Raw genomic sequence first — 26121 nt, forward strand, 5'->3', positions numbered from 1 at the left:
TTCCTGTCCCTCACAAACGTCTGAACTTCCAAGTAAACAACCTCATGGGTGTGTGTGTGCGTGAATAATAATAATAATGATAATAATAATAATTAGGATGAACCAGGAGCAGAAGGCTGCAGTGAGGGGTTCAGTGTCAGTGTGTGTGTGTGTGTTTAAATCTGTGTGTGTGTGTGTGTGTGTGTGCGTGAATAATAATAATAATAATAATTAGGATGAACCAGGAGCAGAAGGCTGCAGTGAGGGGTTCAGTGTCAGTGCGTGTGTGTGTGTTTAAATCTGTGTGTGTGTGTGTGTGTGTGTGCGTGAATAATAATAATAATAATAATTAGGATGAACCAGGAGCAGAAGGCTGCAGTGAGGGGTTCAGTGTCAGTGCGTGTGTGTATTTAAATCTGTGTGTGTGTGAATAATAATAATAATAATAATAATAATAATTAGGATGAACCAGGAGCAGTCGGCTGCAGTGAGGGGTTCAGTGTCAGTGTGTGTGTGTTTAAATGTGTGTGTGTGTGTGTGTGTGTGTGTGTGTGTGTGTGTGTGCGCGTGCGAGTCCAGTTTCATCCACACAAACACACAGGACTTTCCGGACTCACTTTATTGTCAATAAATACAAAAGAAGCTGATCACAGATCAATGGCCCTGATTTCATCACAGAGAAATCAGGGTCGACCAGGGGCGGGGCTTATGCAACCGGGGGCGGGGCTTAGGTCGGTCAGGGGCGGGGCTTGGGTCGACGGGGGCGGGGCTTTGGTCGGCAGGGGCGGGGCTTATGTCAACCAGGGGCGGGGCCTGGGTCGGCAGGGGCGGGGCCATCAGAAGTCCAGCCACTCGGCCATGTAGACGCAGTTGGTGGGCGAGATCTCTCCTCCTTCGTGACAGTCGTCGAACACCTGCGGGCGAGAAGCGGCCAATCAGGGAACGGGAAGGCCGCCGCCGCCGCCGCCGCCGCGGGCGCGGCGCCGTCTTACCGGGCAGAGTCCGCAGGGCGTCTTGACCAGGCCGGTGGGCTGGATGACGGCGTTGACGCCGCGGTAGAGCTTCACCTGGCCGTCCACGCTGCCCACCGTGCCCTCCTTGGCGGCGATGACCGTCATCTCCACCTTCCCGTCGTAGATGAGCGTGTTGAGGATGGTCTCGATGTCGTCCATGGAGAGGTCCACCTGCAGGACACACACACACACACACACACACACACACACACACACACACACACACACGTTAACCCAGGTCTTCTCAATAGTGGGCGATGCCAGGAGGTGTGTGTGACCCTGGGAACAAGCTTTTTATGCAGCACTAGAATAAAGTGTCATCTCACTTCCACTACAGTAGCTGTACGTGCAGGAGGATCAGCTCTATGCTGTTAGGTTTTATTTGCACCAATATGAAGGGCAGTAAACAAACCCTCAAGAGACAACATGAACATTCAACAGGGATGAAAAGAAGGGCGGAGAGACGAAGATAATGAGACAAAAGAAAGTCACCCGGAAGATAGGACCAGGAAATATGACGAAGAGCATGGAGCCCTCGGCTACATTGTGACTACAGTGGGAGACGAGGAAACTTAGTTAGTCTGTAACAGAAACTTTCTGTTACAGACTAACAACAATGTCAGTTATTCTTTGTTGTTAGTTGAACTATCCTTTTTTGTTTCTTTAATGTTAATAAGGATATAATTTTATGCAGAGGTGTACTTATAACAATTGTATGGACAAATGATAGAGTGTGGGGGTGTGAATTGTTTCCTTCTTGTTGGGCGGAACAGAAAATAATTGAGAAGCACTGTGTAGACACCTTGCTGATCCCCAGCTCGCAGATGTACTTCCACACTTCATGGGACGTCGCCAACGAGCTGTTCCTCTGGACCATCGGGCTCTGCTTGCTGTCCCTCGCGACCTCTGCCTGCACACAGGAGACACCTCAGGAGACACCTCAGGGGACACCTCAGGAGACACCTCAGGAGACACCTCAGGGGAGACCTTAGGAGACACCTCTGTGACTCTGGTTTCCACGGTGCCTTCCAGGTCCTACCTTGCTCTGCAGGAATTTGAAGCACTGCTGGTTCAGGACCTCCACGAACTCGGACTCAAAGTCCTGGTCGCTGTACCAGGCGCCGCCCGTCACCGAGCGGTCGGGCTGCAGGTTGTACAACATGTACACCTTCTTCTTAGATGCCTGAGGACACACATGGGACACACGGCTCAGAGAGCCACCTAACACACACACACACACACACACACACACACACACACACACACACACACACACACACACACACACACACACACACTCCCAGGGACTTTCTGGACTCACAGCCACAGACTTGACAGCCTTGATGAGCTTCTTGCTCTCCAGGTTCTTCAGGATCTTGTTGATCTCCGTCAGAGGAAGGTTGCTCTTGAAGCGAATGTCTCGACTCCAGATGCCTGCATACACACACACACATACATACACACACACACACACACACACACACACACACACACACACACACACACACACACACACACACACACACACACACAGTGCTGCTGTTAATGTGTAGGTGTTTATTACATTACATTGCATTTGGCAGACGCTTTTATCCAAAGCGACTTACAATAGAGGACATAAGCGCTGCAAATAACACTTGCAAATACACGATGCACAGGAAATATACAGAACATTAAGCTGGGGTTGTTTTTTTTTTTGTTTTTTTTAAGACAAAAGGGCCAGAACAAATGGCCCTAAAGAAAAGCCACGTTTAAGATACAGATGTCGTGTGTGTGTGTGTGTGTGTGTGTGTGTGTGTGTGTGTGTGTGTGTGTGTGTGTGTGTGTGTGTTCCTGATGGTCCTACCTTTGTTTCCTGCATCCTCGATGATCTGATAAACCAGTTTCTCTTGGTTGTCGGATCCTTTCATCTTGCTAGGATGGAAGACAGAGCAGAGCGGGCGTTACCATGACGACAGGCGGCGAAGCCTCGCACGGGCGCGACTCCGGGACGTCTACCTGGCGCTCTGGGCGTCCTTCATCCGGTACAGGAGCCCCGAGCTGTTCCTCAGCAGGTCCAGCTGACCCTGGAAGAGGTCGGACACAGGTCACACGCGCCGACCAATGGGAGCGCGGCGGGCGCCGACGCGGTGTCACCGACCAATGACAGCAGCTTGTTGATGGCCATGGCGCGCTGCTGCGGCTCCAGGTGAGGCATGTCGTTCTGGATCACCTGGTCCGTGATGCCGTGAGGAAACTGCTGGCACAGCTCCCGGATCCTGCCGACACACACACCGCTTTACACACACATAGACGACGCAGGACAGGAAGTGGACGCGGGAAGTGGACAACGTGCACAGGAAGTGGACACAGGACAGGAAGTGGACGCAGGAAGTGGATGCAGGACAGGAAGTGGACGCAGCAAATTGACACAGTGCACAGGAAGTGGACGCAGGAAGTGGACACAGGGCAGGAAGTGGACCCAAGAAATGGACACGGTGCACAGGAAGTGGACGCAGGACAGGAAGTGGATTCAGGAAATGGACACGTGCACAGGAAGTGGATGCAGGACAGCAAGTGGGCGCAGGAAGTGGACGCAGGACAGGAAGTGGACGCAGGAAATTGACACGGTGCACAGGAAGTGGACCCAGGACAGGAAGTGGATGCAGGATATGGACACGTGCACAGGAAGTGGACACAGGACAGGAAGTGGACGCAGGAAGTGGACACAGGACAGAAAGTGGACGCAGGAAGTGGCTACAGGACAGGACGTGGACGCAGCAAATGGACACAGCGCACAGGAAGTGGACACAGGGCAGGAAGTGGACGCAGGAAGTGGATGCAGGACAGGACGTAGCAAATGGACACAGTGCACAGGAAGTTGACGCAGGAAGTGGAGACAGGGCAGGAAGTGGACCCAAGAAATAGACAAGGAGCACAGGAAGTGGATGCAGGACAGGAAGTGGGCGCAGGAAGTGGACACGGGGCACAGGAAGTGGATGCAATAAGTGGACACAGGGCAGAAAATGGATGCAGGAAGTGGACACAGGACAGGAAGTGGACGCAGGAAGTGGATGCAGGACAGGACGTGGACGCAGCAAATGGACACAGTGCACAGGAAGTTGACGCAGGAAGTGGACCCAAGAAATGGACAAGGAGCACAGGAAGTGGATGCAGGACAGGAAGTGGGCGCAGGAAGTGGACGCAGGACAGGAAGTGGACAGGATAAGACGGGAACTCATGCACTGGGCTCGGCACCGGCGGAGAAAAAAGTGCCGGTTCCGGACGGGAACCCGATCTTTACTCATCGGCCCCGGTCCTCCTGCCGGTTGGAACACCGGTTCCCGGCTGGCGGACGGACACACACGCGAGGCGGCCCGGCTGGTAAAGGGGGAAGGGGTTCGGCTGGCCCCGCTCTCCGGAGCAGAACCCGCCTCCGCTCCCGACCTACCGGTTCTCGACCTCCGCGGGCTCCGGCTGGAGCGACTCCTTCTTCACCTTCACCTCCGACATACCGACGGTCTGGGCGGGCCCGACTGGACCGGCTGGACCGGCTGGACAGACGGGATTCTTGTTAGCCTGTTAGCCGCTTAGCTGCTTAGCTGCTTAAAAGCCGACGTTGTGAGTCTGCGCGGCGTTCGGGGTCCTTCGTGCGGAAGTTGCAGGCAGCGGGGCTTCCGGTGGCGCGCCTGTCCGAAAACCCGGCAACAGACGACTAATAACAACAACTATAATATATCAAAATAACAACATAATAAAGGCCTCTCCGTTTTTACCATTTTATGCGACTAGAATGTCCTCAAGAGAGATGTTTAAACAGATAAATATAGAATAAAACTTAATGTAAACTATAAGTCATGTCGCTTCCGTTTGGGTCAAAATTTGAAGACATTGGTGTAAAAGAGGACAGGAGACAAAGAAGAAGGATTAAAAGGAGAAGAAGGAGCAGAACAGGCGCTTTCCCGCCCGCCCTCGCTGTGCAGGGGGCGGAGGGGGCGGGGCTTCCGTTGCCACGGTGACGAGCCGTAAACAGCTGCGTGACGCGGATCGCGCTGAACCCGGTTCGGTTCTGGACGCGACTTCGGATGAGGTTCGGCTTCCGGCGGCCACCGGCCGAAAGCTTTATGCTCTCCCTGTTTGCACGGCGTTAAAAGCGAAGCCATTTTTCAAGGTTTTAGACGTTTTTAAACGTTTTTTAACGTTCTTCCCGTGTTTAAACGTGTACCTCATCACTGCGCAGACTCCAAACTCAGGAGTCGTTGATTGACAGGCGGTTGCCATGACAGCGGGAGCAGTGGCGGCCCCGCTCATCGTCCCCCTGGTGTCCCTGCACTCCCACAGGGGCAAGACCAACATCTGCACCGACACCGAGGTCTGCATCCAGTCAGGTAGGAGTGTGTGTGTGTGTGTGTGTGTGTCTGCTCACACTGCAGCAGCATCTGCACAGGCAGTTCTTCCTGGAGGTGGACCTCAAGGCTCCCCGCTGGGACCCATCCTTTTCCTCATGTCCTCCTTCATCCGGTGGCAACGTAGACCAGCCGTCTCCACCCTTCCGAGGTCACACCTCCACGCCCGTCTAGATGATCCATCACGTTCTCAACTTTGAAGAGCTAAAACTTCTTTGGTTCTCTGCGTACGACGAGTAGTCGGACTCTTACCTCCGCAGACTCCGTTCCCAGACATCCGCAATAACAACCAGAGGAACCAACCGGGGCCGGTTGGCGAATCACCAGACCTGAAACCGCTGCTTCACCTCACGAGGCGGCAGGGCGGTGGAAGATCTGGGCTGCGGGAGCCTCGGAGCGTCACCGTGGACGTCCTGCCACGTCCCTGGAGGAGCCAGGCGCGTCGGCTCGGTCGGCCCGGGAAGCAGAGGTCGCGTCCGGAAGAACGCCGTTTGACGACGAGGTCGGCGACCGGATCGTCGAACGGAGGCCCTCGTGCGGCTCGGATGCGGAGCTCCGGTCGCTCCGCGCTGCCGCCGACGCTCTCGACGGGAGTTCGGCTGCGCTCTCGTCCGCGGACACGGGCGACCGGCCGTCTGGTCCTCCCGGTTCCTTTCCTGGTCCAAACATCTCTGTGCGTGAGAAGTGTGTTTGTGTTTGTGAGAAGAGCGTTGGTCCTCCTCCCTCCGTCTCCCCAGAAGCACCCGGCTCGCAGATCTTCTACACGCTGGACGGTTCCAGGCCGACGGCGGCGGCGAGGGCCGGGAGCAGGAAGTACACGGAGCCGGTCCGTCTGCCGGCGGGCCGGGTCACCGTCAGGGCCGTGGCCTCGTCCAGGTGAGATCCGACATCACTTCCCGTCTCCGCCGCGGGCCCGCGCCTCCGTCACCTCCCGTCTCTGTGTTTTCCAGCGACGGCAGGGAGAGCGTCACGGTGACCAAGGTGTTCTTCGTCGATCCCGCCGACGCGACGAGGAAGCGGAAGGACGAGGTGGGCGTGGCCTCGGGCCTCGGGCCTCGGGCGGGTCGGGCCGTCCCAGCGGACGCCTGACCGGAGAACGTTGTGTTTCAGAGTTTGTCCGGAGGAGGTCCCGGGGCCGCCGGAGACTCTGCTGGATCTCCTCTGAACCCTCCAGGTCCGACCGCACGCTAACATTTCACGCCAACGTCCCGCACAGTCCCGAAGGACTGGATGATGTTGTTTTCTGCCACTCAGAGACCCGACAGAAGGCGGCGTCCTCTCCTGCTCCAGGGCCTCGGCTCCCCGGGGGCCCGTCTCCACCCCGCCGGTCCGAGGTAAACCGACCCGCCGTCCCTCGGCCGGCTCCTTCCGGGAGACGACGAGCGCTCGCCGGACCTTTCTGTTGTGTCTCCCGCCAGAGCGACGTCGTCCTCGTCCCGCCCGGCGGCGCGCCGACATCCCGCGTCCTCAGGGCCACGGACTTCCTGCGGTACTCCTGTCCTTATGTGTTGGCCGCACGGCACGAGGGTGTGTCGATGCTAAGCTCCGCCCCCTCCGTGTCTCCAGGTGTCCCCGCTGTCTCGCTCCCCTTCCATCGGATCCATTTCATAGCTTCTGTCCTCGCTGTGGCGCCGAGGCGCCCCGTCCTGAGCGGAGACCGCCCCCCCCCGAGGGCGGACAGGTACGGCTCTGCGCCGAGTTCACGGCTCCGGGGTCGACCTCTGACCTCCGGCGCCACGGTAACGTGTCCATGGTGGCGACTCGTCACGAGTCACTGGACGGGAACCCGAACCGAAGGCTCCCGGTGGTGGTCGGTTGTGCCGCTTCTTCAACCTCCACACCCACGTTCTAGCTAGACCAACGTCTGTGTGTGTGTGTGTGTGTGTGTGTGTGTGTGTGTGTGTGTGTTAGATGGTGCTGTGTGTGTTCTGTCATTCTCTGACTCCCATCAACACCTCCACGTGTCTGATCTGTGAGGCGTCAGTGGAACCACAGCTGCAGCCCCAATCCAGCCTGCGACTACAGGTTGGGTCTCACACACACACACACACACACACGCACACATGCACACACACACACACACGTACATGCAAAGGTCATCTCATGTTTGTCTGCTTCAGGGTCATGTGACTTGCAGAGGGTGCGATCGTGTAAATCCCGCCCACATCAGCAGCTGTGTGAGCTGTGAGCGCCCCCTGCTGGCGGCCCCTGAGGCGCCGGGCGCCACCTCGCCGCCGCCGTGCTCCAGATGTAACCGGCGGCACCGCGGAGATGCCCGGTTCTGCGACTGGTGCGGTCAGAAGGTGACGTCTGGGGCGACGTTGCACTTCCGAGTGGGCTTCGGCGCGGCGCCGTCCGACCTTCTCCGTCACATCTCCGCAGCTCCGGCGTGCCATCAGTCATGTGACCTGCAGGCGCTGCGGCGCCAACGGACACCCCTGGGCCATCTACTGTAGCACCTGCGGCGCCTCCCTGGACGCGCCGCCGCCCTCCAATCACGTCTCGGCAGCCGGCGATGAGCGCCACAAACATCAGGTCAACCTCGAGCGGCCAAAGCAGGGTCTTCCCGGGGGGCGGAGCCTAACTAACTCCTCTTTGCGTGCCCAGACTTCGACTTCCCACGAAGGACCGCGGACGATGACGACGTCCCCCGGAGACGGCCTGGCTCCGCCCACCTCGGAGCGCCACACTCAGACGGTGGGACTCTTTTACCCGTCAGCCGCCGCCTTACAGAAGCAGGAGCTGCAGCTGCGCGGGAAGGAAGCCATCAAGGACCGGCCGCTGCCGCCGCTGACCCCCGTCAGCCCTGGGAGAGGTAGGAGCGCTCCTGCCGCCGCCGCCGCCATCTTTCTCCCGTTCAGGGGAGCCGGGGCAGAACAGGACGGCGGCACATGGGGAACGTCACGATGGCGGCGGCAGGAGGAACGCCAGTGAACACGAGAGGTGGCAGGACCAAACCCTGGAGAACTCCTTAAACGTCCGCGCCGCCGCCTCTGCACATTTGTTCCTCGTACGAACTTCCATACGCTTTGAAAGGACAGCGGTCGTGATGGCCGTCGACGTGTTCCTGCAGGTTACTGGAGGAAACAGCTGGACCACATTTGTGCTCATCTGAGAAGTTTCACCCAGAACAATGTGGCCTTCAGGGGTCTGCTGGGGGAGCCACGCCTGGGCAGGGTACTGCTACTGTCCACCGCCGTTACTCCAGTAGCACGCCAACGGGCGGCGGCGGCGCAGCTCAGTGCCGCTCCTCGTCTCCCGATGAAGACGACTTCCGGTCACGCTGGTGTTTCCTTCTCAGATGGTTTCCGCGGTGATCCGGGAAGACGGCCGCGAGGTCAGTCTGACCGCTAGCTTTGCCTCGGCCGGACAGGAAGTCAAACAGGTGAGCCGCGTGCTCTCGACAGGAAGCCACATTCCCCGTGACTTTGTGTTTCCTGATTGGTCGTCCGTCGCCAGGCGCTTCCCGAAGGCGGCGCCGCCCCGGGCGTCCGGTCCAAGGGTCTGAGCAGCGTCATGGAGCGGAACGCCAGCGGTTCTCACGGTAAAGACACGCCGACGATGCGGCCGTCACCGATCGACGCGGTCGATCCACTGAGGACCGGCTTTCTCCCCACGGCAGGAAGCGACCGCCCGCCGGCGGCGCCCAAGACCCCCAAAGCCAAACCGACGGCCGGGCCTCCGGTGAGAAACCGTCCCGTCGACGCGTCAGAGATGCAGATGTTCTGCCCCTGAGATCTCCTCCTCCCGACCCACCAGACGCTGGACGTCCGGCTGCTGGCGGAGCTCGGCCCGGGGCGAGGAAGCCCGGCGGTCGTCCGGCGGCTCCTGGATCAGGTGAGTGTCTCCGGCGACCCCGCCGCGCGCCCGCGACCCTCCTCCGCTGACCCCGCTGACCCTCTCAGGGGGCGGACCCTTGTTGTCATGGCGACGATGGCCGGAACGCCCTGGCGCTCGCGACCGCCAACGACCACCACCAAGTCCTTCCTGTCCTGGTGCAGTCCGGCGCCGATGTTGACCGGCCGTCCGGACCGTAAGCTAGCGACCTCTGGCGAGCCGTAACCATGGTGATGTGCCGTGTCTGACGTGCACCCCCCCGCCCTTCACAGGACCAAGAACACCGCCCTGCATGACGCCGCCGCCCGTGGCGACGGGGGCCGGCGGTGCGCCGAGGTCCTGCTCAGGTAAGACGCCGGGCGCAGGTCACGTTGCCACGGCGACATCGCACCGACCCGCCGTTTGCGCCCCCAGCCTCCAGGCAACACCGACCCGCAGGAACGCCGGCGGCGACACCCCGTACGACCTGGCGTTGAGCTCCGGCTGCGAAGCCATGGTAACGCTGCTGGCGGCTCACATGGGACGGCACATGCTCAGACAAGCGACGCGGCTATCGAGCTGAACGCTTCGAGCTACGTTAGCATGCGTTAGCAGCTTCCATCATTAAAGCTTCTGTGATGTGACTGCGCCTCCGCTCAGCATCCTTGGGTTGCCTGATGAGCTGAAGGCATGCGGGTCTGAAGCCGAACGTTTCTCGGCGCCGCCGGCTCCTTCGGCGCGCCGCGGAGGAGCTAGCTAACCGTCCGAAAAGAGACCGCCGGGCGGGTTCGACGGCAGGTGCGAAAACTTTATTGACAAACAAGATGACGACAAGGAGGGACGGCTTCAGCGCCGCAGGCGCAGGAAGAAGGCGTGCCGGCACTCGGCGCTGTCGGCCGGGTAATACTTGTCGTAGAAGTCCAGAATGTACTCCTCCGCCTTGAAGCCAAACTTCTGGTAGAGCAACATGGCGGGATTGCTGGCGGACACGTGCAGCGTGACGTCCTTCCCCATGCAGGTCTGAGAAGACCGGACGGGAGGGACCATCAGACGGCGAGAAGCAGAAGACAGAGGAGACGGCCGGAAGAAACACGCACCTGGATGAGGTGGTAGATCATGAAGGTCCCGATCCCCGCCCTCCTCCACTCGGGATGCACCAGCAGGAAGGAGATGTAGGCCTGGTTGTATTTGACGTCGGGGACCATGAAGCCGAAGCCCACGACCACCTTCTTGTAGAGGACCACCACGCTGAAGTCCGGATACTGGAGGCACTCGGAGAGGTCCACGCCTGCGGGGGAAACACCTGACTGAGCTCGGAGCGCTCCGGGGGGGACGGGCGGCGCCGCTCGCTACCTGGCCAGAAGCTGTCGTGGCACATCGCGTTGACGGAGGGGATGTGGTTGGGCCGGACGTAGCAGTAGTCTATCGGGGCCTCGGGCTCGGGGACCCAGCCGGGGTCCTTCCGGTGAGCGTGACCTCTGACCTCCGCCAGCAGCCTCATTTTCAGCGGCCGGCTCTCGTAGTCCCTCCTGAAAGGGCGGAGCAGCGAGAAGGCGTTCCGTCAGGTCACGAACCCCCGCAGCCAGGAGAGGACGGCGGGCCGAGGCTCCACACCTGATGAAGGGCTTGAGGACGCGGGACGTGTAGGGGCTCTTGATGCTCGCGTCCAGGCCGCCGTCCATCCCCATCAGTCGGTACCAGAAAGACGGCGCCGCCGCCGGAACGCCCCTCTGGGCGGACAGACTCACCTGGAAGACACACGAACGATGAGCGCCACGGGCCGGCGTCCGGCGTCCGCGACCTCGCTCCCCGTCAGATACCTGGAAGCGGTCCAGGATGCGCAGCTCCTGGCTGTCGGTGCAGTACTTCCCGCCGACTCCGCGCCCGCGCAGCGGCCCCGCCTCCTGGCCGCCGTAGAGCCCCCCCGCCAGGCTGAGGGAGGCGCTGATGGCGCGGTCGATGTCCAGCAGAGGGAGCCCTCGCTGCCTCTTGGCGTGGCGCACCAGGAGCTTCCTGTGTAAGCGCTTGGCCTGAGGCGTGACGGCCAGCGCCAGAGGACAGGCGTCCAGCCGCCGCCGCAGCAGCCGCTCCTCGTACAGGCTGAGGGGGAGGAAACGCGGCGCCTGGGCCGCGGCGCCGTCCGGCTTCTCCGGCCGCGGCGTCCTCCTGCGGTCGGGCCCTCCGGGGAGCGGAGCGGCGGCGCCGTTGCGTCCCGCCAGCCCCTCCAACTCGCCGTCTCGCTCCCGGCCCTCGTCGTCCTCGCTGTCCGCCTCACGCTTGATGTGCGGCGGCGGAGGGCGGAGCTTCTTGCGGGCCGCGAGGCAGGCGCTGGGAGGCGGGGCGTCCTCCATCCCCGGGTCGATCATGGCCTCCATCTCCTCGTCGTCTACGGAGAGAAAAGTCGTTAGCGGGCCCATGTGCGCGTGGCGTCGCGGACGGGTCGGCGGGCGACCTCACCGTGGAACAGCGCCTGCGGCGGCATGGCGTCGGGGATCAGGTCCGCCTCCGACAGCAGGCTCGGGGTGGCCGAGTGGGACGCCGGCGTCCCCGGGGCGGAAAAGTCCGGCGAGGGAGAGGGCGACGGACTGGTGAGAGGCGTGCGGTCCGACGAGCTGAGGGAGGAGAAGTCGATGACCTCGCCTTTCTCCAGGATCAGGTCCGGACGCCGGCCGGCGCCGCCGCCCCGCCCCGCCCCCAGCTTGACCGGCGTGGAGGAGGCGCTGCGGTCGGCGTAGCCGGCCACAGCCTCCTTCTGGGCGCGCCGGATGTCCTTGGCCTCCTGCGTGCGGGAACGCTTTTCCTTCAGCTGCATGGCGTTCTCCACGGGGTTCCTGGCGCCTCGCTTCCTCAGACCCTCCACCGTGATGATGGGGTCCACCACCGGCTTGGACGCTGAGGGGCACACGACCGTCACCTCAGCTGCCTCGGGGCGCCGACCCTTCGCCCCGACGCCCCTCGGCCCGCGGCTACCTTTGGCTTTGGCCGCGGACTTGTCGGCTTCGGGCCTCAGCGTCGGAGGTCGATTCTGGACCAGCTTCCACCAACCGGGTTCTCCAAACTCCTGCGCGCCCGATCGGAAGAAGGTCGGGCTGCCCACCGACAGACACCCCGCCACGGTGCTCCACCACGTCGACGTCTTCTTTCTGCCGCGGCAAAGGTCAAAGGTCAGAAGCGGCCGGGGACCGGAAGGGGAGGCGCTCCGTCAGCTGACCTCGTCCCTAACAGGAAGTTCCAGTGCCGTCCGATGAAAGCGCAGATGTCCTCCTTCCACCTGAAGTAGCCCTGCCGCCCCGTGCCCTCCAGGGACAGGTTGTACATGGCCAGCATCACCACCTGGGGGCAACGGGGGGTGGGGGGGGGGCGGGAGGGTCAACGCCAGGACCAGGAGGCGGCGAAGGAGGAGAGCGGAACGTTACCTGCTGCCAGGTGAGCCTCATCCTCTCGAAGCTCTCCTTCCCTTCTTCGGAGCAGTCGCTGCAGACGAACTTGAAGAAGTTGTCCCCTTTCAGGTAGCTGGGCTGGTCGCCGCGGAGCTGGACTGCACAGCCCGATCGGGCGGGCGACGGGTTAGCCGCGGTCGACGTCGGTACCCGCGGGTCACCTCGGCGAGGGCACTAACCTGCGGGGATCCACTTGTGGCAGCGGTCGCAGTAGAAGGCCATGTCCTCGCAAACCCAGGCGCCGTCCGCCTCCTCGCCGACGTCGCTGGTCAGAGAGTCTCCGCTGTGGTCGTGGGAGAGGTCCACGGAGGCCTGGTCCTCGGACTCCACGATCAGCAGGGTCTCGCCCTCCACCTCGCCCTCCTCCAGACCTTCTGACGCCGACGTGCAGGCCGCTTCGTCCTCGCCGCCTCCCGGGGGCTCACCGCCGCTGTCCATCCCGACGCCGCCGGAGCTCCTCGGTGTCGGGGACGCCGGCCGCGCGGGGGTCCTCGGTGCCGGGGGCTCCCCGCCCGGAACGCCGCTCCTCCTCCAGCCGCCGCTCCTCCAGCCGGCCGCTCAGCTCCAGCTGCTCCTCCAGCAGCCGCAGGTTCTCCCTCCTCCTCTCCAGGCGCTCCAGGTCTCGGAGCACGCCGTCGTGGAGACGCTGCAGACACGCAGATGTCACCGCCGAGCGCCTCCATCGCTGCCGGCGCGGCTAGCAGCTACATGCTAACTGCGAAGAACCGCACTGGTGCCGCCGCCGCCGCCCGCGTTGCCATAGAAACAGCGGCCCATTGGAACGACACTTCCGGTTGCGGAGCGGAAGTCCGTGACCTTCGGGCTAGAAACACGACTGACGGGGAGGCGCCTTTATTTTGAAAGGGAGAGTCCCGGTTCGCCGGTCCGGTCGGGTTACCGGTCCGAAGCGTTTCTATTAAAACTAAGATTCCTATTTTAAGGGAACGCCGTTCAACAACGGCGCGTGACGTCACTGAACCCAAGGTAACCGCTAGTTAGCCTCCGCTAGCCTAGCTTCGTCCCCGGCGGCCCGGCCCGCCTCACCTGTCGGTCCCGAGCCTGGTTGAGGTGGACGGCGGCGACCGTGCTCAGCGTCAGACCCACGGAGACCCCGAGGACTACCTTGGAGGTCCTGGACATCCCGGTTCCCGGAGCTTCCCGTCGAGTCGTGTTCGCCGGCTGCGAGTCGCGGGAGCACACGCTTCTTCTCCTGCTCTCCGCGGTGGGCTGCTGATATCGGGCGGCGGAGAGCGCTCCCCTCCGGCGGGCGGCGGTACTGCACCCCCCAGGCTGAAGCCTCGACTCAGCCTTCAGCCGAAGGACTGCAGGCCCGAGCAGCCACCGGCCTGCCTGCGGGAGGGCGGCCTGCGGGCGTGGAGAACATCACGGAGCACTTCGCAATGTCTGCCGGAACCAGGACCTCCAGGATGACCGATTCCCCAACAGGCTCCCGGGGAATCCGCAAAAGCGATACCGTCGAGACGCTCGGCGTTCCCTTGGATTCAAGGTCATGAAGCTTTTCGGGGGGGCGGACGCCGAGGAGCCAGGTCACCGATGTGACAGGCGTCCATGCCTCCACCTGTGAGGGGTCAGAGGTCAGAGGCGGCGCTGACCCCTGAACCGTCCGATGGCGCGAAAGACATCGTCTCCATACTGGAGGGAATTTCTGTCTCCATGGAAACAGGAGGTGCTACCAATGAGGAAGACGAAGGAGAGATGAGAGCCAACTTTATTGATCAAGAAACATAAATAGGACAAAGTTTCACTGTACAACAAATTAAATAAATAAGAGTCACGGCAATAACTTAAAGGTGGGGGGGCGTGGTGGTCGCCGTGCCGCCGCCGCCGTCGCCATATTTACACTCTTCATTTATTTTACACACACGTCTTCTTCTACGTCAACAACGTCACAAACCGGGGAGCAGAAATGATTCAGACACGGAAACATCTGGAAGTGACGGCGGCGGCGGCGGCTCTCCGCTCCGCCCCACGTCTCTAACTAGCTACCATCCTTCGCCATCCAGTGACAGATGGACACCAAACACGGGAGAACCTCCTTCTCCTCACCACATCAGGCCGCCGCAGGGAAACAGACGCCTTCTCCGCTGTTGTAACCTCCAGGTTTGAAGACCTCCATCCAGGACGAGAGCCGGGCCCATTCACCCCACAGGCGCCGCCGTCCGGGTCTCCTGCACGTAAGCCATGCTGGACCACAGACCTCCGGGGAAGCCCTGACACACACTGGGCCTCAGAGCCCTCTCCCCGCAACCCCAGAGGACTTCCAGGAGCCTCCGGAGGGCTCCCGAAAACCCCCGGAGACCCATCAAGACCTCCGGGGACCGACCAGATCCTCCAGGCGTTCAGGCCTCTGTTGCTACAGGTTTCAAAGTCCAGCTGTTTCACACACACACAGATGTAGACCTGACAGGTAACATCTTCCCTCACCTCTTGCCTTCCTCGGTCGGTAGGACCAGAGAGAAGACGGCGAGCCGTGACTTCCGGGTTGTAACTCTAGGCCCGCGAAGCCGAGCGGAGGCGCGGCGCGTCCTCGGCCGAGGACGTGGACCCGACTTTACCGAGGTGAATCATCTTAATGCTGTGGATTAAGGGGTTCCTCAACCGACCGGCCGCGGCCTCATTCAGACGATCGAAGGGAGCCATCCAACATGTTTGGCGGGGGCTCGTCGTCAGGTCGGTGCGGGTCGCTCTGACCAGGTCACCGACGTACGACTCGAGATCTCGTCCAAAGATGGCGGCCGAAGACACGCACGGAGACGAGTCCGACCACATTTTCAATGAAAAGAAAACCCAAATGAGGGAAACGCCGCGCCGACGGGACGACGAGGTCGCGGCTACGTGAAGGAGCGGCACGCCACCCTCGGCGTCCCCAGAAAGAGGTCGACCCGCGGCGGGCCCGTTTCCTTCCGAACCTCTGGCGAAGAAGAGACGCGTCATCGGTTCGACCTTCGTTCGGCGTCCGAGCCACCTCGGTTAGCCTAGCTTAGTATGGTTAGCCTAGCTTGCATAAAGACAGGAAGCAGGAAACATCACATCGTCGGGATACGTTTGGGTTCACAGTTGAACTTTGTGCTTGCTGGTGAAAGACAGTAGCTGGTGACTGAACTGCTCACATGCACACGAGCTCGGGACACGAATGCGCTAGCCAGCCATTAATGCTAAAACAAGTTGATATAGCGGCACCGAGTAGCACGTCTTCACCCTGTGTCCAGTCCTTGTGCTAAGCTACGCTGGCAGATTCCGCTGCTTGTGCTAAGCTAAGCTAGGCTTAAGGTGTACCTCTGCCGATCAAGTCAATCTTGCTTCTGACCTTTTACCTGTCAAGCGAAAAAAAGAAAAAAAAAAAGAAAAATAAAGAGGAAAAAAAAAAGATCACCGAAGTACAGAAAAGACAACGGGTTCCAGAAGCTGTTAGCCATTAGCTACCAAAGACTTTGCTGCGTCCCGACGCAGATCAGGTTCTCCGAGCCGCGGTGCCAGAACACACGGAAAGAAAGTTCCCTTCAAGAGTCCCGAGGGTCGTACGTGTTCGCGGACGGTCGGACATTCCCTTTGAGCGCGGTCCGCCTGCCGCGCACGGCTCCTTCTTCAGCGGTGGAGGCTCAGCGACGAGGGTCGCCATCTGAAGCATGCAGAGGACATTTGGCGGCGCGAAAGGAAAAACGTCCGGATGACGAGAAAAGTCCGAGTCCACGGGAAAGTAGCGAACGGGAAACGGTGCGCGTGAAGCTTCTAGTACTACGAGGTGGTGGGCGGCGGGTGGCGTTCAGCTCGGGTCCCCGGCCCTCCGCCGGCGGCCGCCCTCTCCGGGGTCAGAGTCAAGAGACGAGTGCGAATGGAGAAAACGTCGCCCAGGCACGAATGATGAAGCCCCGCCCCCACCGTGGAAAAAAAAAAAAAGAAAAAACAAAGATGTTTGGCCGCCTGGCTATATACACCAACTTCCACAGACCTGCTGCCAGGGTCAAAGGTCAGGGTCGAGTCTTCCAGCGGGGAGGGCGAGGAGCCAGCCGTGTCACCGTATGTGCGTTTGTGAGGAGCGTGACTACCGCCAGCTGGCTCCGCCCCCTCCCTTTAGCTCCACCCCCGGCTACTGGTGGACCTCGTTGGCGATCAGACTGTCCTCCCCTGACTGGAAATCCGCCTCGTTAATGCTGTTGCCGCCGTTGAGCATCTCCTCGTCCTGGGACGAGCCCCGGTCCTCCTCGCCGCTGCAGCCGCCCGGCTCGTCCGAGTTGGGATCCTGGAGCACCTGGGCGATGTACATCTGCTGCTGCTGGACGACACCGCGCCACAGCACGTTAGCCGGTAACCTCACGGAGCACCCCGACATCTCCGCCCCCCTTCTGCCGACCCGCTCCAGGGAGGGTTCGCTAAATTTCCAGCCTGAGCCGGATCTTCTGCGAACGAGCCCTGGAGGAACCTTTCCGGAACCAAACCCCCGTCCGCACTCCGCTGGTCTCGCCTCGGATTCGGAGACGTTCGCTCGTCTTCCGGGCGAGAGCGCGCGCGCCGGCGGTCGGCTCACCTGAGACTTGGTGGTGGGGGACGACGAGGGCCGGGCCGGGCGGCCGTTCTCCACGGCGTCCACGTCCGTCTCCTTGGTGTCGATCTGAGACACGGCGGAGGCGTTAGAACGCGGGGTCACGCTACCGCGGCGACGACGGCGAAGCGCACGTACTTTGTAGTTGTGAGCGCTGAGGTACTTGAAGTGTCCGAAGCAGACGTGCGACAGGCACACCACGATGGTGACGATCAAAACCACCAGGGTGAACAAGGACGTCGGCGTCTGGAAACCTGCCCCGCGTTCACAGTTAGCGTGAATCGCCTTCCGGAAGATGCGGGCGAGGAGGACGGCTTACCTGTCCGTACGGTGGAGAAGAAGAGCAGCCAGAACAGGCAGAGGATGGGCGCCGCCACCACCTGGGTGACGGCTCCGGAGTGGATCTTCTTGTCCAGCTTGGAGGGCAAATAGGCGTAATACATGTTGTACCTGTCCACCAGGTGCTTGAGCAGCATGTACATCAGACCTGGAGGGGCGCGAGACAAGAAGCCACGCCCGTGAGCCCTCGCGGTCCTCGGGGGCCGCGGCGTCCGAGGCCGGCACCTACCGAAGGGAACGATGAGCGGGCAGGTGATGCTGTAGGCCATGACCACCGTGAAGACGTTCATCATCCAGGCGTACGCCGCCCCGAACTGGAACTCGTAGGCTTGATGCTGCAAGAATCAAGCACACGGACGCTCCGGGCGTGAGGTCACATGGCCTGCGGGAAGCCGGCGGGTTCCTCGGGGACCATCGAGCATCCATCCATCCATCTGTTCCTCCATCCATCCATCCATCATCCATCCATCCATCAATCATCCATCCATCCATCTGTTCCTCCATCCATCTATCCGTTCCTCCATCCATCCATCCATCTGTTCCTCCATCCATCCATCATCCATCCATCCATCTGTTCCTCCATCCATCCATCCGTTCCTCCATCCATCCATCATCCATCCATCCATCCATCCATCCCTCTATCCATCCATCATCCATCTGGTCAGGCCATCAAACCCAGCAGACCCTGCAGGCCTGCAGGCGACCCGTCAGGTGCCAGTGGTACCAAGCAGGTTCTGGGACCGTCCGGCGACCGTGACCCCGACGCGACTCGAGCGTCTCACCCTCTTGACGTTACGGCGGTCGGCGGCCGATCGGGCCAGGCAGAGCCGGATCATGTACATGAGCAGACCCGGGATCCGCAGCAGGTCCATGGCGTTCCCGATGAACGCCGAGGCGATCACGTAGTTGACGAAGAAGGCGCCGTTATCCGGCAGGAACACGCACCTGGACCGAGGAGAGCCAGAGCGTCAGCGGAGCTCGCCGACCGGCGGCCGACCTCCGGAGCTTCACTCACTCGAATCTGATGGTGGCGTCGGCCAGGAACTTCTTGTCGAAGAGCCAGCGGAAGAACACGTCCAGGCTGCGGGGCAGAGGACGGCGACGGGTCAGCGACGGGTCGGCTCGGACGGCGGCGCCCGTCCGGAGGCGGAAACGACGGCGTTTACCTGCTGAGTCCGAGCGACGGCAGCAGCAGGACCATGAAGATCAGGAAGGTGTAGCACTTGTGCATGGTGGTGCGATTCTCTCCCGACCTGCGCTCGGCGGCACAACGACGGCGTTAGGCCGGTCCGGCGGAGGACGACCCCCGCGCAGAAGCGGCACACGCCGGAGGTTACCTGGTCCAGTGAGCCTCGAAGAAGGCCGAGTAGTAGACGATGGTGGGCAGCAGGGCGGAGAAGGCCCACAGCAGGAGGGTGGGGAAGAACTGCGTCACGATGGGGTTCTGTTCACACAACACACACCCGTGAGACGACGACGACGACACCGCCGCCCAAGGAGGATCGGGGCCCGGGCGGGCCCGGGGTCCGGCGCCCTACGTTGAGGTACTCCACCGGCTTGGTCACGTTGAATTTGTCCATGGTGGAGATGATGATGGCGGGCGTGGTGAGGAAGAAGAGCAGGAGGAAGAGGCTGCAGTTGATGACGAAGCAGCGGATCCACCAGGACACGCCGCCCAGGGACAGATGCTCCCTGCGGAAACCGGACACGCCGTCAGCTTCCGGACGCTCCTCAAGAAGAGGGCGGCGGCTCGGCCGGCGCGCGTACCAGCGCACGTTCTGGGGGTCGGGAGCGTAGGACACGCTCCAGCTGTGGACGTGGAGGACGTCGCTGAACTGCGAGGATCGCGGCTCCAGGCGGCAGTTACACCCCTGGACCTGGCAGGCGTTGAAGTCCTTCAGGATCCTGGGAGGCCGAGAGGACGGCGTTACTGCGGCCCGACGGAGAGCGGCGGACGCCGATGTTACAGCCGACGGCGAGCGGACTTACATCGCCGTCATGGCCTCGTTCTGGAAGGTGACGAAGGCCATGCCGAGAGGCTTGGTGTGGACCTTCTCCTTCTCCTTGTGGTACTCGTCCTTCAGCTTGGCCTCACGCTTGGTGTAGAAACTCACCGCCTCCTCCTGCATGTGTACGCAAACACACACACACACACACACACACACACACACACACACACACCTGTGAGGCACTGTGTGTGTATGTGTGTGTGAGAGGCGGCCCTGGGGTCAGGTGAGCGTTACCTCCTCGCAGCCGGTGATGGCGCAGCAGCAAAGGTGTCCGCAGGGCTTGGGGTTGATCATGGTGGGCACGTGCTCCTTGGCCATCAAGTCGGTGAAGAACTTCTTGCTGCGCTCCGTCTTCTTCCTGTCAGGCGTGGAGGCGGAGCCGTGAACACGGCGCCGCAGAGAGAAGGCCTCGCCCAGATGTTGCACCTCACCTCTCGGCGTTCAGCGCCATCAACTTGGCCACGTTGTAGCAGATCCGAGCCTCCAGGACCTTACAGTTCTCGTACGCCAGCCTACGCACACACACACACACACACACACACACACACACACACACCAGGGAGAGGCTCGGTCAGCAGCATTGAGGTCACAGGAAGTGGCGGCGGAGCGTGGACTCACTCAAAGTGCTGCTTGATCTGACTTTCTTCTGCATACTTGGAGATCCCGTTTATGAACAAGGTGCGTTTTACCTGCAAGATGCAAAACTGGGTTTAATGCACCTTCGCCTTTCAGTGCAGTGTGTGTGTGTGTGTGTGTGTGTGTGTCACCAGGTCATCCTCCTTGTAGTGCATCTTGGAGGTGTGTCTCCTCATGCTGTAGACGGTCAGCAGCAGGTAAATGAAGGCGAAGGAGGTGTGCAGCCAAAGCAGGCTGGTCCTGAAGACAAAGCACAAAGCCCATGTGACCGGGAGGTCTCGTCTGATTGGTGGAACATTCAGAGCCATATCTCGATTGGCTCGCGATCGGCCAATCCGAGGCCGGGGACTCACTCGGACTTCAGGTTGGCGATGGTGGTGCGTCCGAAGCTGTAGGCGTTATTTTCTGCGGTCAAGAGAAGAAAAGTTTGTTTTTCATCTTCATCCGTCCGTCCGTCCGTCCGTCCGTCCGTCCGTTCACCCGACCACGGGAATCCACAAGGACACCGGCGCTACAAGCTACGACGGCAGGTCTGCACTTCCTGTTTGGGCCGTTCTCCGGGGAGGGAGAGCGTTCCCGAAGGTCACGGCGAGCGCGACCCAAAGCGGAAGCTTCCAGGACCCGCGCCGCCTAACCTGGACGCGGAGGGACTCCAACTAGCGACTCCAGAACCGGGTTCTACCACCAGACGGCAAACACGGGGGCTCGGGGTTCGCGGTTACCTTCTCTGGACGGAGGTCCGGGGGGTCCTTGGCTTAGAAACATGTCTGTGCTCATGATTCGGACTAAAACCAGACGAGAACACGGTTCACTTCTGCTCACACACACACACACACACACACACACTCCTCTTCTGATTCTCCCATCACCATCACCATCACCATGATGATGAGCAGCCCCCAATGCTGCTTCCATTCCCGTCCTGCAGGGCCGTGACAGCGATCTTCTGCCGACGCCAGCAGAAGAAGAGAACGCCACTCCTCTGGCGGGGTCACATGGGACCCAGTAATAACAAGAAGAATAAAACATAACACTACCACTAATACTAGTAATAATAAGAAGAATAAAACCTGATACCACTACTGCTAGTAATAATGATAACCATAAACATGACATAAATAAACACCTGCTTGCACTAGAAGATGGCTGATTTGTGGACCTGCAGCCCGTCTTAAGAGCCACCTGGCTACTCTGGCTAGCGACATGCTGCTGCCGCGAGCCCTTCATGGAATCTCGCCTCGGCGAAGACGACCTGAGAAGAACGTCGGCGTTCCCGTGGCTCGACGGCTCGATTGGTTCTTACCCAGCAGGTCTCCGGAGAAGTTGACGGGCAGGACGATGCCGACGGACAGGACGCCGATGACGACCAGCAGGCCGATGATGTGACGCTGGAAGGACAAGTAGTGCACGGCGTCCTCGCCGCATTTCTCCCGGATCTCCTCGTCCCTGTGACGAGAGGGTCACATGACACGAGCTCACGCCGTTTCTGACGCTAACCGTTTCTGACGCTAAACGTTTCTGACGCTAACCGTTTCTGGCGCAAACCGTTTCTGACGCTAACCGTTTCTGGCGCAAACCGTTTCTGACGCTAACGCTGCTCCCGCTACTTGTGACCTTCCACCTTCTGCGGGCGGAGCCGGTCAAGGCTTCAATACCTCGCCATCTTTGCGCCGCTCACCGATCCGTACTGAGCCTTATGATGTCACGCTTAGCTAACGTGACGTACGAGCGCTCGAATGGAACGCTCGTCTTGGCTAACACGCTAGCGTGACTTCTGGACCCCAACTGTAGCCGGGCGGCGTTTCCTCTCGATCCAACGCCTGACCCACCAGTCAGCTTCACCGTGGATGCGTGGCATGTGCCGGACGCGATCCCACGGTATCGTGATATCGACAATACAATAATAATAATGGAGCGCTAGCTTGCAGTAAAGCGCACGGCTACATCCATAATAATAATAATAATGCATGCTCCATCACGGACGAGCCGTGAGCCGCAGGCTGCGTCGAGCGGCCAGGAGGGAATCCGAGCGTGTGCGTTGGGATCGGACTCCTGCGCCGCAAATACAAACTGGAGCTGAACGAGCAGCGGCAGAGGGTCGGTTTGTGTCCGGGACGTGCGACGCCGACGCCGTTCTGCGCTGGATTGGAGCTCGCGCTACATGATTAGCACGTGAAGGCGACATCCGTCACATCCTTCAGGCGGGAGAAGACACTCACTTTATCCTGAAGATGGCCGTCAACCAGGAGCAGAAACCCTGGAGGTCAAAGAGCAGAGCGTTAGAAACCACCTTCCGATGAACAAGCTTCCCGACAGCCGAGCCGCGTCCGCCCTCTGGTCTGGATTTTCATCAGAGCGACCGGGGGAGGCTGGCACCGGACCAGAACCCGCCCGGGACCCCGGTGGTCCAGAGAGGAGCATCTCCTCCGGTTCCTGTCTTCGGACGTGGCGGGTTTCGGGGCGCCTCGGAATTCTCCGATTTCTTCGGGCGACCGAAAGTCTCGCGGGGCGGCTCTTCTTTCCATCAGAGAAATAAATAAAACCAAAACCGTTGAAGATTAAATCGTGATGCAGATATTTGGAATCCTGTATTTGATGCTGGACCCCGAACACGTCCGAAGTTTGCTTCCTTCTTCATCCCGGCTCTGATTTTGCATCTGTAGCATGTTTCCGGTGGACTTCTTTCCCTCCCGAAGTCCCGCTGGCGACGGCTTTAAAGGTCAGAGGTCAGCGATGAGGGGGCGGAGCCTCCGGGCTGACCTCCTCCTCGGAGGCGGCTGCCGTTTAAAGTGGATTATCGGCGGCGGCAGCAGGTGATGGATTAAAGTGGGAAGCTGCCGAGCCGTCACAGGGACGGTGACGCCGCACTTTCCCGCTGCGCCCACGGAGCCGCCAGGGGGCGCTAGAGCGCCAAACTGGTGTAGCCACGGATGCTAACAGGAGGCTAACACAGCAGACGCTAAGGGAGGAGGCTAATTCCGAAGGCTAACGCGAGAGGACGTCGGTGTTGACGGACTCGTGTCGGCGGGGAGCCGGGGAAGCTAACGCGTCAAGCTAACGCGGGACGATCGGCCGACCCTCATGCGGGCTCGCAAAGAAAACAGGAAGTGATGAAGAACGCTTACGTTGTCTCGTTGGTCAAAGTCGACGGAGCTCGAAACGGAGGTCAGGCGTTCGTAGCGGTCGGGGGTCTCGGAGTGCATCGCCGAGGCAACGCTGCAGAGACAGACAGGAGGCTCAGATACATGACCTCTGACCCCTTCTGGAGGCGGAGCTAAGAGACACCCACGTCTAAGAACACGTCAAGGTCAAATGGGCTAGGTGGCGCTGTGGCGGTCGCTTGCAAGCTAGCACGTCACTGGGTTAACAACACACACACACACACACACACACACACACACACACACACACACACACACACACACACACACGTTACCTTTTCACAGGTTCATAGTTATCTCTGTCTCGTCTTCGGCTGAATCAACGTTCAAAATGAAAACAACTGTTAGCTTCAATACTTTATGTGCTGACAGAAAGTCACACACACACACACACACACACACACGCGCCTTCACTCGCTGACCGTCCGTGTTGTTTTAACCATGTGAGAGGCTGAGCTCTGGGCGCCGCCCAACCCGCCGGGCGGCGCCCCAAAGGGGTCCTGAGCGGAGCCCTGGCGACCCCTGACCTCGCAGAAGGCCGGCTCACGGAGGAGGCGCGGTCGTTACCTGTCGGCGTCGGTGACGAGCGCCAGGCGGCCGTAATCCCACGCCACCTTCCGCAGGATGGAAAAGACAAAGAGCAGGACCTGAAGAACAAGGGGATTTTGTTTTAAAAAAGGTAAAACGGCGCTTCCCGGATGACGTCGCCCCCCCGCCCGCCTCACCAGGAAGCACATGAAGTCCAGGGCGAGGACGGTGGGCACGCCGCCGAAGGGCAGCCCCTGCAGCACCGTGCTGCGGATCCGGGCCGAGTAGCAGTAGGCCTTGTACTGGGTCGAGCAGTTGTCGTTGATGCCACATCCCTGGCCGCCGTCCTGCGACGCCATGGTAACGGTCAGCGCTCGGAGCGCGCTCAGTGCGACATGGCGAGACCCTGAGGGCGGGCGACACGGCCGCGTTACTCGGACGGATCAGAAGACGGGAGACGTGCCGTCGCCACGCACGACCACAGAAGAAGAAAACATCGGGACCGACGGCCGCTTTCCAGGACCTCCAGGACCTCCAGGACCTCCAGGACCTCCAGCACCAGCTCTGGCCAGAGGGGGCGCTAAGACGCTGCTCTCACCAGACCTGGGTTTTGTTGTTTGGGTTGAGCTGCCGCCAGAACCCCGACTCGCCCAGGACACACTCACACACACACACACATGCGCACACACACACACACACTCAGGTTCGCAAATGATCACGGCGTCATTCTTGGATGAAACTTCAGACCTCTCCTCGTGACCTTTGACCTTCTGAAACACCGCTCTATGGATTCTGTGTCCCGTGACATTCCCGTCGCCATGGTAACTGGTTACGACCCACTTGCTGTTTCCACATTTTGATTCCACTTCAGCTCGGCCTCCAATCAGACGGAGGGGGCGGAGCCTTAACCCGCCGCCGCGTGTCGACCGGCACCGGTGGACATTGAATCATCCCAGAACGCCGGTGCCAGTCGGGACACTCCAGCACGGCGTACCATCAGGCACGCCGGGAACCGGCGAGTGAGTTCAGGCTCCGCCCACTTTGTCGCTTGACTTTTCGGCCGTCTGTCGCTAGGATACGGGACACGCCGATCGGACCGCGGCGGCCGGAGGTCAATTTCTATCCAACACTTTAGTCGTTACTGACGGAGGTTTTAAACAAAGTTCCGAAGACCGAGGTCACGTGCGACTGATGGCGGTATCCATGGCGACTGCCAAACCAACAGAGGAGTACTTTTGCCGCCCGACCCCGACGAGCGGCCTCCCGAACGTGCGCGACAGCACGGGCGAGGGTCAGAGGTCACAGGGTTCGCGGCGATAAGGACGGGTGGTCTGCGGCGGTCAGATAGCGGCCGGCTCTGATAAGGAGCGACGCACGAAGCTCTTTTATTTTAAAAAGGACAAATTCACCGTTTTGACGTTTAAATTCTTGAGAAATGTGCTGAGTCACTATTTCTCATGTTTTCGCGTGTGAGTGTGTGTGTGTGCGTGTGTGTGTGTGTGTGTGTTCCTTCAGGTGCAGGAGACACCTTCCCTGTAAAGCAGCCCGATCACGATCACGGCGTCCATCCGGGACTCTTGACAGGCCCGTGTTTGTGTCCGTGGGCCTCCACGGGCGACGCCATACATTTGACCCAAATGTGCGGACGCGCGTCACCAGCGATGACGTCAGACGCGGTGCCGGCGTGGTGAATTATTTACCGGCTCCGTTACCGGCGCAGACGAAGGTGCGACGGATCCCCGATGATCCGCTGCACCTGCAGCATCCGGAGGACCGGAGGACGGGTGTCCTCTGCGCACACATTATATAACGACACACACACACACACACACACACACACACACACACACACACACACACACACACCGGAGGCTGGCTGGATGCTGACCGGGAACAGGCCGCCGCCTGCAGCGGCCTGCCCGCCGCCGCCGCCGCTCGCCGGTCGGACGGAGCGTCGAGATTTGGAGCGCGGATCCGGGATGAAGGGTGGATGAAGCCGATTACCTTTCTCCGGTCCTCCCGAGCCTCCGGTTCCTCCCCGTCGCCGCCGCAGACAAAACCCGCTGCGTTAAATCCTCACAGATCCCACGCCGTGCGGGCCGCGTCCTGCCGCAGCGCCGCCGCCGCCGCCGCCATCCTCCGCACCGACGCGGTGATTCGGTCCGCCGGGCCTTCCGCCGCTCCGCCGCCTGAGCGAGTCCCTCCGCCGGCCGCTCGGATCCGTCCGCCGGCTGCAGGAATATAGAGCCGCGGG

General features: G+C 60.6%; 5 protein-coding genes across 10 annotated transcripts; 1 reads left to right on the forward strand and 4 right to left on the reverse strand.

Moving 5' to 3' along the window:
• Window positions 1-582: 582 nt before the first annotated feature.
• polr3f (polymerase (RNA) III (DNA directed) polypeptide F) lies at window positions 583-4619 on the reverse strand. Of its 2 annotated transcripts, XR_015106938.1 has the most exons (10): window positions 4423-4619; window positions 3133-3250; window positions 2991-3058; window positions 2839-2906; window positions 2314-2426; window positions 2032-2175; window positions 1795-1902; window positions 972-1163; window positions 738-893; window positions 583-694 (listed from the first exon to the last, which is right to left on the reverse strand). XR_015106938.1 is itself a non-coding variant. In XM_086156738.1 (9 exons), exons 1-9 carry the CDS (start codon window positions 4482-4484, stop codon window positions 816-818), a joined length of 951 nt encoding a protein of 316 aa, XP_086012864.1. In that variant the 5' UTR covers window positions 4485-4619; the 3' UTR covers window positions 583-815. The 2 variants fall into 2 exon arrangements, 1 of the variants encoding a protein (XP_086012864.1); XM_086156738.1 differs by having other exon boundaries at window positions 583-893.
• An 88-nt stretch (window positions 4620-4707) lies between these two features.
• dzank1 (double zinc ribbon and ankyrin repeat domains 1) lies at window positions 4708-9806 on the forward strand. Its single transcript, XM_086156737.1, has 20 exons — window positions 4708-5061; window positions 5242-5359; window positions 6115-6253; window positions 6328-6406; window positions 6488-6551; window positions 6632-6711; window positions 6796-6866; window positions 6944-7058; window positions 7289-7402; window positions 7498-7680; window positions 7760-7912; window positions 7985-8192; window positions 8451-8554; window positions 8679-8762; window positions 8837-8921; window positions 9000-9061; window positions 9137-9214; window positions 9283-9410; window positions 9487-9561; window positions 9629-9806. The coding sequence occupies exons 2-20, from the start codon at window positions 5251-5253 to the stop codon at window positions 9774-9776; spliced, it is 2079 nt and encodes a 692-aa protein (XP_086012863.1). The 5' UTR covers window positions 4708-5061; window positions 5242-5250; the 3' UTR covers window positions 9777-9806.
• A 181-nt stretch (window positions 9807-9987) lies between these two features.
• On the reverse strand, window positions 9988-13279 carry kat14 (lysine acetyltransferase 14). 2 transcript variants are annotated; one of them, XM_086156740.1, is made up of 10 exons: window positions 12813-13279; window positions 12610-12731; window positions 12405-12526; window positions 12164-12336; window positions 11651-12085; window positions 11014-11579; window positions 10808-10941; window positions 10547-10722; window positions 10291-10481; window positions 9988-10213 (listed from the first exon to the last, which is right to left on the reverse strand). In XM_086156740.1, the coding sequence occupies exons 1-10, from the start codon at window positions 13069-13071 to the stop codon at window positions 10040-10042; spliced, it is 2352 nt and encodes a 783-aa protein (XP_086012866.1). In that variant the 5' UTR covers window positions 13072-13279; the 3' UTR covers window positions 9988-10039. The 2 variants fall into 2 exon arrangements, with proteins under 2 accessions (XP_086012866.1, XP_086012865.1); XM_086156739.1 differs by having other exon boundaries at window positions 11651-12336; window positions 12813-13071.
• Window positions 13055-13814, reverse strand: pet117 (PET117 cytochrome c oxidase chaperone). Its single transcript, XM_086156741.1, has 2 exons — window positions 13678-13814; window positions 13055-13279 (listed from the first exon to the last, which is right to left on the reverse strand). Exons 1-2 carry the CDS (start codon window positions 13771-13773, stop codon window positions 13055-13057), a joined length of 321 nt encoding a protein of 106 aa, XP_086012867.1. The 5' UTR covers window positions 13774-13814.
• A 530-nt stretch (window positions 13815-14344) lies between these two features.
• Window positions 14345-26010, reverse strand: LOC147228639 (mechanosensitive cation channel TMEM63B-like). 4 transcript variants are annotated; one of them, XM_086156746.1, is made up of 24 exons: window positions 25872-26010; window positions 24065-24273; window positions 23907-23986; window positions 23304-23394; window positions 22398-22435; window positions 21482-21624; window positions 20901-20963; window positions 20532-20583; window positions 20310-20418; window positions 20161-20231; window positions 19974-20054; window positions 19777-19900; window positions 19523-19656; window positions 19301-19438; window positions 19072-19225; window positions 18871-18977; window positions 18700-18786; window positions 18549-18614; window positions 18316-18478; window positions 17763-17868; window positions 17514-17681; window positions 17333-17448; window positions 17180-17263; window positions 14350-16924 (listed from the first exon to the last, which is right to left on the reverse strand). In XM_086156746.1, exons 2-24 carry the CDS (start codon window positions 24224-24226, stop codon window positions 16742-16744), a joined length of 2520 nt encoding a protein of 839 aa, XP_086012872.1. In that variant the 5' UTR covers window positions 24227-24273; window positions 25872-26010; the 3' UTR covers window positions 14350-16741. The 4 variants fall into 4 exon arrangements, with proteins under 4 accessions (XP_086012870.1, XP_086012868.1, XP_086012871.1 ...); XM_086156744.1 differs by lacking the exon at window positions 20901-20963 and having other exon boundaries at window positions 14345-16924; XM_086156742.1 differs by lacking the exon at window positions 20901-20963 and having other exon boundaries at window positions 14345-16927.
• Between the last annotated feature and the right edge of the window lie 111 nt (window positions 26011-26121).

Source organism: Fistularia commersonii, chromosome 12, assembly GCF_037954325.1.
Source record: "Fistularia commersonii isolate RoL2024-O1a breed Wild chromosome 12, RoL_Fcom_v1.0, whole genome shotgun sequence".
NCBI lineage: Eukaryota > Metazoa > Chordata > Actinopteri > Syngnathiformes > Fistulariidae > Fistularia > Fistularia commersonii.